Source organism: Gossypium raimondii, chromosome 3 (assembly GCF_025698545.1).
Source record: "Gossypium raimondii isolate GPD5lz chromosome 3, ASM2569854v1, whole genome shotgun sequence".
NCBI classification, from domain to species: domain Eukaryota; kingdom Viridiplantae; phylum Streptophyta; class Magnoliopsida; order Malvales; family Malvaceae; genus Gossypium; species Gossypium raimondii.
In genome coordinates, this window is record NC_068567.1 from 55883661 (window position 1) to 55895061 (window position 11401).

Sequence of the window (11401 nt, forward strand, 5' to 3'; positions counted from 1 at the left end):
ATGGGTGTGTGAGGAGTACAACTAAGTTTCTATGTCAAGTGAGGAACAAAATCAAAAGTGTCCATCGAAAAGGATGTTGGATGATTCTATATATCGAGGCTTCCTTGATGATTATAGTAAACAAGTTCAGGCACAACAAAATCAAAACCAACGTGCACCAAGAGAGGAGGCGAGATACATCTTTCTCTCATCTCTCTCTTTTCTTCTCAATTAGAAATAAAGGAGAGAAAGATGTTGACCAGAGAAAAAAAATTGATTAAATTCATTCATATGAAATATAAGAGATCGACTGGTACAATTGTTGGGCCAGCTAACAAACTTAGCCATAAAACTAGCCGATAATTCAACTCAGCAGCTCCCAACATAGCTTTCTTGTTGGATCTCATCACCCGCTTATGCTTTAACTGGCTCGGATTCCATCTTCCTATTAGCTACCAACTCTTCAGCTTCTCCCTTGGATTGCCTTCATTTCTTTCCTGTTTACTTGTTTCATGATAGCTTTGGTTACCCTTTAAATCGATTTTGCTTCGTTTCCTTCCTCTTTCATGATAGCTTCCTGCATACCAGTTTCTTCTGCTTTGTATTCATCTGATACCTGAATTTAGTTTCAATTTTTAAATTGTTATTTGGTGTAATATTACACTAACAAGTGAGGAGAATGAACAGAAGAAAATAGTTAGAAGATGGATCAGATGAATACAAAGCAAAGGGATAAACTCCATTGTCTCCAACAAAAGCGGACAATAGTAACTAACAAATGTTTGAAGAAATATAAAAATTGAACTATTGTGTACTCATTCAGTGTCAATTATACGTGATTTCTTTAACAGAAATACTAGTACCGTTTTATCACCGGCTAAAACGTAAGACTAATACAAACCAGAAATAAAAAATAAAAATAAACGAGGACATAAAATATGTTTTTTTAAGTGCAACCACGAAAAATATTTAATTACAGGCACCAGAAAAAAGCACCAATACTATAATATATAAATTAAATGTACATAACACACCAACTACTCTAAAATCTAACATCAACTCAACAGCTACATCCATGATCCAACTAATAAATAACACAACACCGCATTGCATTATTACTTTAGCCTTTACCCTTTAGCCATCCCCTCCCTTCCCCTCCCCTCTGAAGCAAGGCTGTCAGCTGATGGACCATTTTACTTGCTTTTAAAACCATCTTTGTCCTCTAGGGTACTAATTTTCACATGTACCCATGGGGGCAGCCTAGCACTAGCACAACCTCCCACTTGTTTTTTGTTTAGTACCCCTCCCAATATAGGGGACATCCATGTCAACTACAACCGGCTCTAACTTTTAGATATTGTTATAATTACACCAAAAAAACCAACACGAATGCATTTTCAAATTTCACACTTCAGGTACAGCTCAAACTCCAATTTATTTTCTTTTCACCCTAGTTACCCGTTTGAGTCTGATAATAAAGCAAGGACCTCACTGTCATCAAATTCTGATTCCACTGCTAGCTCAACAGGGGTTTTATTTTCCCTATTTAACACCTGCGGATCTGCTCCCCTGCAGAAAACCAACACGTTAATAAACTCAACATGTAAATGACCGTGAAAACTAATCAACTATTACAATATTTTAGAAAGGATCTGCCAGTAACCTGGTAAGGAGTAATTTAGCAACTGCAGCCTTGCCCTTGAGAATACATCGATGAAGTGGTGTTTGACCTCTTGAATCCATTACATTTATATTTGCTCCATATTGTAATAGAAGTTCAATCATGCCAATGTCACCCGTTTCACAGGCAAGGTGAAGTAGGGTACAACCATCTAAATCGTCTGTGGTTTGCCCTTCACTGGTACCCACCAAGTTGAAAGAGCTAGCAGAGGATCTGTCTGATGAATCCCCTGTGATGTAACTGGAGCTGTTGTTACAGACATTTGTATGTTCTTGCAGAAGCATCACTTTGGCAAGGGTTAATGAAGACCCAGAAGATTGTTCATACACTGCATTTAAATCTACTTCACAATTAACAATATAACGGTATACAGCCTTCTTATCATTGGCACGAACACCCTCCCAAATCTGTTGTGCAACTGATTGAGGATGTTGCTCATCTTTCAGTTTGCAAACAAAAAGCTTTTCTGCATACTGAGATCATAAAGAAAACAGAAAATTCTTTCAATTGTTTACACACATCAAATAATTAGAAATTGTTAAAACAAAAAGTATACGTTTTATCTTCAAGCCTGAGAATATTCTAGGTTTTCATGAATCACCAAATTAAGTGCACAGCGTGAAGGAAGTATCGATTGGAGTTAACAGGAATAAGATTATCTAAGCTTCCACTATTATCCACAAGGTCACCTTATGCCTATCTTAAAGGCTTAAAAGGAAAGAAGTACAGACAATTACAAGAAGATATCTTCACATTTTTTGACAGCTTAAAACAAACAAATTCTACCAAACCAGCTCTCTTATTAAATGAAGCTGAAACAGCTACAAGTAACTATTCACATTGCTCAAGTTCTAGAATTAATATTTGTTCAGCAGACCCTCCAAATTTAATTTTTATCTAATGTTTGTGTTCTAAGCAGTGTCTAACTGCAGGAGCTAGAACCCTTAGAATGCCTAAGGTGCAAGGTTGCCTGAGTAAAGCAAGGTCAAATATGTATATGAAACAGTCCAATTTACTTTATAAAACAAGCAAAAGTCTTCCCCCCCCCCCCAGTTTTTATTGTGGGCTATTATGCATGATTTCCTTATAATCTCATGTTTGTTGTTGAATACTCAAATATTCAACTGTAGAAAGTCTAATATTGACCCATATTTTTCTACTACTAAAAGATAAAGTCCCCCCCCCCTTTTTCTGCGGGTCATTATGCATGATTTCCATGTAATCTCATGTTCTTTGTTGAGAACTCAAACATTCAAAAAAGTAGAGTCCGATATTGTCCCATTCTTCTACTGTGAAAAGGTAAAATTTAAAGAAAATTAATAAAAGTTAAGAAAATTAAATAGATTTTCAATCAGACATTCCCTTTGCACCTACTACCTCACCAAAAAGCATGCCTAGGCACGCAAGGCATGCACCTTATCAAACGTGTCTCACCCGTAATTGAAGTACAATTAGCCAACATTCGAGGAAAATGCAATAATGCATAGACAAGAACATCTATTATATGAACTCATAAGCAACTACAGGAAATAGTAAAGAAAATGTAAAGACTACAGTCGAAGGAAATTAACCTTTGCATGAATGAACTTCTCCTTTACAGATATAGAATCAGAATGACAAGGTTTTCCCATAAGCAGCAGCTGCGGTTTATCAGACTTGGAAAAGCTTCATCACCAATAATAAGCATTAGCAACACATAGCTAGAGAACTAAGTTGGTTTTTATTATTACTACAAATACTGTATTTTAATCATAAGAAAAAAAGATTCTTTACCTTGGAGTAAGATCAACGTGGAAAGCATTTCTGGAGTGCAACAATTCCTCCCAAACTGAGTTAGCAAAGGTATTGCCCAGAGATTGAAACAAACTTATAACAGATGGGTCCCACACTTTTACATCAAGAGTAAGCGACCTAACCTGAAATATGAACCAACAAAAACATAAGAGCTACACAAAGGACAAAGCAACATCACTAAAGATTACTCAGGATGCTTTTATCCAGCTAAAAGAATTCACTATAGCAAGAAAACAGTATACTGCATAGAAACCAAAAAAATACAAATTCCAACAAGAGACTAATTATCCTCTTTATTATCAAATTCCTGTAATCCAATCAATAGCGGAAATAACTTTTCATTCTGTTTGTATTACCATGTTCATTACTGAGAACCATTCATCTTTAGAAATAAGAAAATTCAAGAAAAAGAGCAATTGATCAATAAAATACTTCTCTAGAGAGACGCAGGTTCTCATATGGATGAATAAAAATGTTGTATATAATCTATTCACTTCACCTTTGATATATGAACACCAAGATTACGGTGAACACCAGAACACTCGATACAAAGAAGAACACCCAGATTCAAAGATGCCCAATCAGGTTCAGGAGCACCACAATCTGCACATTTGTCATTCCCACATACTCTTCGCAGTACATCAATTGGCTTTTCATTTTTTAGACAGGACCTTTGATGTTGTGAGGCTCTTGATTGGCGTTCGTTATGTGCACTAACAAGGTTTCTCTCAGAGGCATACTCTTCAACACCAGTGTGATCAAAATCAGAACTTTCAAATGAACTACTCTCACTGGCAGATCGATGATGACCACTTCCCATGGGACTAGCAGAGAGACACTGAAAATTTATAAGAATTCAACAGTCAATAAGTTGATAAGGAAGCAACGAGAAAAAATTGTGCTACATAAATAATTACCCTTTCAGGAGCCTGAGAACTAAGCAAAGAAGCAATAACACCAGTTATCTTTTCAATCCAATCCATTTGATCCAGTGCACTCTCTGCCTGCTCTGACAAGCACAAAAAAAGCATTATTGCAGTCAATTTCCAAATAATAGCCCTAATCCTACACAAGTGCAATTTGGCCTGTCAACCCAGCAATTGATTGATCCCAGAAATAAGAGAAATGCAAAGATACAAGTTAACAGCTAATGAGAAACACAGTCTACACCTAGGTCATACCTGCAAGGTGTAATTCTTTGTAGGAGAAATTATCCTAAAACAAAACCTCAAATCTGACTGGTCGGCATCAACTTTAATTGTTGACGTAAGCAGATTCACTGTGTGATGGGCAACAGATTTTTCATCATGAACGCCACCATGATAATGAGAAGAAAGCCATCGGCCCAATAATCCAGATCCAAGTTCAGAGCTATTTCTCTGACCAGAAAGCTGACTGCCAGACCCCTACTCACCAAGAAAGATCAAGAAGAGCAGGAGAGCTTTCATCACAAAATGCACTTCAAGCACCCTACTTTATATTTTTCAAAAAAGCAGGAGAGGAGGAAGAATCTTACAGATGATTTGCTGCACTGCTTGCGGTAATAATACAACATTCCACGGCTATCAAGGACAAAAAATCTTCTTTTCCAGTCTCCTCTCAAGCTTGATGAACGTTTTGACAGATAGCCTTGTCGAATGGTTTGAACCTGTAGGAATATTCAGAGTTTCAGATGCAGATATACAGTACATAGATGCAAAAGCATCAGAGGACTAATAAAATCTAACAAACAGAAATCTGGGATAACTTAAAATCTTCTTTAAACCTTTCCCTTCGCAGCAGACTGCATTACTGCCTCTATCATTTTATGTGAACTTCTACCTATTGCTTGTATACCATCTCCATTAGGAGATCCATTAGAACCATTAGAAGACAATCTGCTCTCTCTGTCAACCTGCCGTTTGTACTCTTGCATTCTTTCATTTAAAGCTGCCTGGTCATATTTGGATCTTTCCCTTGATTGCCGTGCATAGGTCATGACCTGCAGGACTTGTATTTCAACAATTAACACATATATAGGCATAGACATAGCAATCATCAATGACAAGATACAAATTTTATTTTTGCTTTGGTTAGATTCAAAGCCATACCAACTATTAACCATGCATCTTATAACATGCTATGACTAATCTCTCAAATAACTGATACCATATTCAGTATAGGGATAATATTTTTCCTTTTCCTTTGAGTAAAACAATTGGATGAAGAAAATACAGCTCAATCAGATATGTATAGAATTATGTTTTGGTCTGGAGGAAATTTAAGATAACAAACCTGATTAATATATGGCTCCATTTGATGCAATAATTCATAGCCCTATAAACAGAAAAACTTCATCATGACCAATGCATTCACCATGTGATAGAAACAATGTGAAAGAAATTGAGAAGTCCTGCGACAAGATAACCTGTTTGAAGTATCGAAGATGTGCATCCATAGTCCCACTAACAGCTTCCAGAAACTCAAATCGCTTTTTAGCTTCAACATTTGAAAGAGCAGTTACCTGTAATTGTAAAAACAATAGCGTAATCACATATATTGAACCACATTCGAATTGTCACAGCAACATCAGTTCAGAAATCATCTGCTAGCAATTCACTCACTAGATTAAAGCGAGCCTGCTCAAATGTTGACCTCGCATTATGAAGTTCCTAGAATAACTCCAACCGTGTCAGAGTATGTAGGAAATATTCATCAACATGAAATCTATGTAGGAAAGAATGTCATGTACATGAAATTATAAACCATCAAGCCATTTTGCAAGATACCTCTTCCAAAACATTGGCAATATTACTCTTTGTGCTTTTCCTGAGTGAAAGAAACTTTTCACGAGCCTGCAAGATTATTCAAACCGGTACAATATAACTATAAATTTGATTGTATGCCAGCTCAAGACTATAATATCATATTCAAGCAACGTAACTAAGCAAGAAAACAAACTACAGTGGAAAAATGAATTTAACTTCTGAAGCACCTGGTCATAAACGAGACTAGCCTTATCAAAGCGTTTACGTGCTTCCTGCACTCAGATAAGTTCTTTTAAAACAAAAGGCTAAACAAATAAAACAGATAAAACTAAAAAAAATACACAGATTATTAAAAGGTCAATGAATCCATAGCAGAGCAATAAATAAACAACCTATGTTTCTCTTAAGAAGACTAATTTACATAGCAATAGTTGATAAGGTTGCCCAGCTTTTAGCTAGTTCCAAATCTTCCCTACTTTGTAGGGCAACTTAAATCTCATTTGCAATAAAGGCGGTTACCTTGACGTCAAGTAAATCCCTATTGACAAACTGCATTAATTTTTCATTTAGCTCGGTTTCAACCTGGAGAGAAAAGAAAGTAGTTCAGAAATAATATTATCGTATGCCAATATAGTTGTAACATTTGCATTCTCAAAATGTTTAAAAGAAATATTTAAATGTTGACATCAGGACAGGTTTTAAAGATTTAATGCATTAAAGTCTTAAATAGACATGAAGAAAACAAGCAAAGTTATAACTTTAATGCATTAAAGTCTTAGGTCTTCACTGCTCCATAATAAATTTGATATTCATGCTCAAACAATATTTCAGAAATTTACCTGTGACCGAAGAACTTCCTTGTATGTTCCAATTTCTCTCAATGCTATGGTAAACTTGGTCATAACTGGTCCTAAAGAGGGGAAAAAAGGTTCAATTACTGCTATGGTGCCATACCAAAACATAATATACACAACATGTCAGATACGGGAAAATTTTTGAGAAAGCAAAAAGTAAGAAAAGGCATTTGGATGTCTTATAGAGATCAAACAAACAATTATTACAATAGGAAGAACACCAAAGCAAAAATAATGAAGCCACTGAAACTTAAGACCGCCTGATCTCTTCAGGTGCAAATCTATCACCAATATTCAAGCAAGTAGAATAAACAACTTTGGCACAAAATTAGAACAAATACATACCACCAAAAGCAACACTAATAGGGTCATTATGTCCTCCACCAAACATTTCAAGGGCACTTGCAAAAGCAATGTCCCCATCATATCCCTCGCCAAGTCCTTCACTGCAATCAAAGAAAAATAATATGCAAATAAATATTTCCCCAACTCATGGCCCCAATAGCAGGCGGTAGCAACCCCCTCCCACTTAAGAGGAAGAAACCAAAAAAGGAAAGAAAAAGTCTATTCCAGTTGAGAGCTACAATTATATGACTGCTTTTACAGTAATAGTCAGGAAATTTACGAGTACCAGTATCCTGGTGTAAAACCACAAGCATGGAACCATGGTCAAGTACCAAAGAAAAGTAACTAACGGATACATAATTATTGAAGTTTTTGTGTTATAATGCAAGGTTGCATTCAGTTTTTTTGTCATATGTTTGACCTACAGGTAAGAAAGAATGTTGAAAAACATAAGAAACTTCCATAAACTGGCAGAAAGTTGAGAACAAATATGGGCAATGACTACTAATACATGGTAACAGAAACCCTTTATGTTCGAGAGGCATAAAGCAACAAACAACAAATACTTTGCCCATTATAAAGACATATCGGACTATTTCTTTATTTAATTTAGAATTCAAGTTTGGCCATGTCACATTCTCATACACTTCTTTCATTCACTAAAAAGGGAACTTGTTTTGATTAAAACAATCAGATTCATAGATACATTAGAAGATATAGACGTACGTGTATTTTCGGCATCCTTTGAAAAACCTTAAGCTTCTCTCACGTAACAACTCGGCGCTTTCCTCCATGCATTGTATCTGTCTCACCAAATAAAATTTATAAATTATCTATACATGGTCCATAAATAACCAAACAGATATACTATCTCATAAAGCTCTAGCATTAGAGTCCATCAGACAAATAGTACGGTTACTATGCGTAGAACACAAAATTATGATACTCAAGTAAGTATTAAGAACTTTTCAAATCCAAGAGAAAATACAGTTACAATATAATTGTAAAAGTAAACAATGTCTTTAAGCAAAAAGAGATACTCCATCCCACTATAATCAGCATGTACAAAATACAAATGTGGATGTAAAGGTTAGCGCTTGACAAAGATACTCATGAGATAAAAAGTTTACTAAAATTCTCCAAAGTGATTCCATTCTTATCTCATCCTATTCATAAAGAGAACTTAATCACATCAAATTAAAAAAACATAAGAGATCATTTGAAAATCAGTGCCCTATAGTTTCAATTTTCAGATAATAAATCTCATCGCAAACCAGGAGAGATCAAGGATCACTCTTTAAACAATCCTTTAAACCCACCAATCATGGATACTGATAGTCAAGCTAGATATCGAACTGGGCACATGCTCCAACTCTATTTAGAATAAAATAAATCTCCCCAAATCTACAAAACATTTTTTATGCCAAAATATACAACCATTAATTATACAAAAACTACCGCTGATCTAGCCAAATTCTTTGAAGCAGCCATTAGAAAGATAAAATTAATGGGGAAAATATTCCCGTTTTATTTTGTTTCTTTTGCCTTATTTTCTCCGACAACCAAAGGGGAACAAAGCACTGAAGGTTACAAAAACGGCAATCAAAATAAGCAACCTGAAATAATTCAGCTAAATATGTAAACAATTTTGGGGGGTGGCGGGGGGGGGGGGGAGTATGTAAATCTACAATGTCCTCGACTTCGTTCCAGCTAAGTAAAGAACGTCGAGAGAGAGAAACCTGCTTGCGAAACATGGGAGAGTCATCGAGCTTAGCGAAATGCATTGTGGAGGCAACGATTCTTTCTTCTCTTCACGATAAAATCTTAATTAACATTACATCAATGCTCGATCCTTCGTAGAATAAGACTAAACCCCTGAGATCTCCCCTTCACTCTGATTCAAACCCTCCCAAAAAGTAAAGACGCGGTGACTTGACAACAGTCGGCTTCCAGAGCAAGAAATTCAGCTCCATCAACTCGATTCACATGGATTTCACGGCATTTAATTTAACAGAAAATTTTTTTTTAATCTTGTTTACAGTTCTTTTTTTCGCTTTATGTGTAATACTATTTGCTTTGAGGTTTCAATTTAACACAAAGAAAGGTAAAAATATATATAACCGAAAGAAGATAAATAAAATAAAACCCTAGAAAAGAGAAAGTGGAGGAGGAAGGAAGGGACAAGAAAACATAAGATTTTGATTAGAGGAAGTGGAGGTTGTTTTTAAGGGTGAGAGCCTTGGGAATTGAGTGAGTGAGTGAGTAAGAAATTAAAACTAAAAGGAAAAAGAAAAAGAAATTAATTAGTCCATTTTTCATACATTAAACCTAAAAAATGTCCATAACATGCGTGAAGGTGAGACACAAAGACAACTTAGATAAAAGCGAAAACACAGAGACATAATTAGCCCTTCCCTTCCCTTACTTTTTCTTTCCCTTTTAATCTACGATTTCGTTTGGTGGAGCCAAAATTTGTAACAGCGTGTTGTGAATACCAAAACCTACGTCGTCGTTTCGAGGATGTTCTTGAAAACGGCGTTACGACTGTGTGTTTCTGACAGGAGTTACCTTCCTTACCCCTCCCTCCTTCAGAGAAAAAAAAAAGGAAATAGAGAAAGGAGAAGAGTGCAAGTGGAGAAGCGTGTAATGAAATATCTACTTTTTGAAGTTTGAATTGGGGGGAGATTGGTAAATAACGCGCCATGAGCGAGTGGTAGTAGATCATAGAAACTGAAAGATGCTTCTGTCTCGCTAACTCAGCAATCGAGGAAGCGGGACCCAAACTAGAACTACTCTTTTTCCCTCTTCCATTTTGATTTTCTTGCTCCGGTCGGTCCCGTCACCTGCCAAATTTTAATTATCATTCTTTTTGGATAATTGAACACAATCTCCATAGATTACATTTCCATCCATCGTATTCATATATGTTCCATAATCATAATAATTTTTTTAAAATTCGAATATTTATTCTTTCTAAATGTAAATTTCTCTGGGACTTGGAGTTGATCAAAATATCTAGCATATATATTATGAATCGGTGGAAAGAGAGGAGGGCGAAGGGTGGGGACCTGAAAATTAAAATTGTAATGGAAAGGCAACCAAGAAATTTCAGCCTTACTTTAGCACAGTTACTCATCAACGCCCCCAAAATATCTGCAACAATTGAACATGACCTTTGTTGTGGGCATTTTTGTTCTGGGCAGTCGAGGTGATAGATCCTCTCCTCTGCTCTTTGAGACAGTATTTCTTGGGACTTAAATTTGCTTTTCGTCCATCATATGTTAAGTTCTATATTTCAGGACAACATTTCTCGAGCTTTGTTATTGGGATATGAGATCATGTTTGATTGCGATTTTTTTCCTTTTTGGTATGAAAGTCATTTTATTCGAGCTAAAAAGATGGAGACTCTAAATTGTTTTCCCGACTATGTTACCTATTTTCATGGATTTCTTATAAAAGGTTTTGGTCATACTTGCTAGCATGTAACAACGAGCTATCTTATCAAATATCTTTCAACTTTTTCTAGTCTTGGCTTGAATGATCGAAAAGCAATTATTATCAATAACTGTTTTTAGTTTGTCGTAGTTCATGACAATCATGAAGTTCCTGTTCTATTCCTTATAATTATTTTTATTCAGTTTGTTTAGTAAGGGATAACTATCATTTTCAAATCGAAAATAAAATATTCATTCATTAATATTTTTGTATTAAACAAATATTTGAAAAACCTTTTGCAACATTTAATATGCATGAAGATGATGCATACATTTTACATTAAACCTTGAAAACATTTGTAAGTCATTACAACAATAATTCCTGCACGCATTGAATTAAGTCACCTTGGGGCGATATTACTCAACTAGTAAGAACATGGATTTCCATCCAATTAATACGTGAACCTAATCTCTTAAGTATTTACACATACTAATAATTGTTTCGCATTTAGCCATCATTCTAACTTAAGTAGAACTTTGTGGGAAGTTACTTATTTAGAATGATCT

At 35.5% G+C, this 11401-nt stretch overlaps 1 protein-coding gene across 2 annotated transcripts; it reads right to left on the reverse strand.

Annotated features, from left to right (window-relative positions):
* Positions 1-899: 899 nt before the first annotated feature.
* Positions 900-10119, reverse strand: LOC105794815 (ADP-ribosylation factor GTPase-activating protein AGD3). Of its 2 annotated transcripts, none has more exons than XM_012624160.2 (19): positions 9826-10119; positions 8127-8203; positions 7401-7501; positions 7041-7111; positions 6721-6783; positions 6429-6473; positions 6223-6288; positions 6058-6105; positions 5862-5957; positions 5729-5770; positions 5220-5435; positions 4971-5102; positions 4636-4860; positions 4372-4458; positions 3954-4292; positions 3434-3576; positions 3232-3325; positions 1643-2133; positions 900-1548 (listed from the first exon to the last, which is right to left on the reverse strand). In XM_012624160.2, exons 1-19 carry the CDS (start codon positions 10102-10104, stop codon positions 1434-1436), a joined length of 2730 nt encoding a protein of 909 aa, XP_012479614.1. In that variant the 5' UTR covers positions 10105-10119; the 3' UTR covers positions 900-1433. The 2 variants fall into 2 exon arrangements, with proteins under 2 accessions (XP_012479614.1, XP_012479615.1); XM_012624161.2 differs by lacking the exon at positions 9826-10119 and adding an exon at positions 9140-9819.
* Positions 10120-11401: the final 1282 nt, after the last annotated feature.

What these genes read in the sequence shown, in the direction of transcription:
- LOC105794815 (XM_012624160.2), bottom strand. Translation starts at nt 10,104, where the DNA reads ATGGCGCGTTATTTACCAATCTCCCCCCAATTCAAACTTCAAAAAGTA. An exon ending in GATTAAAAGGGAAAGAAAAA is followed by an intron (nt 8,204 to 9,825) that starts GTAAGGGAAGGG and finishes TTGGTGAGACAG; the next exon opens with ATACAATGCATGGAGGAAAG. An exon ending in CAAAGAATTACACCTTGCAG is followed by an intron (nt 4,459 to 4,635) that starts GTATGACCTAGG and finishes TTGTCAGAGCAG; the next exon opens with GCAGAGAGTGCACTGGATCA.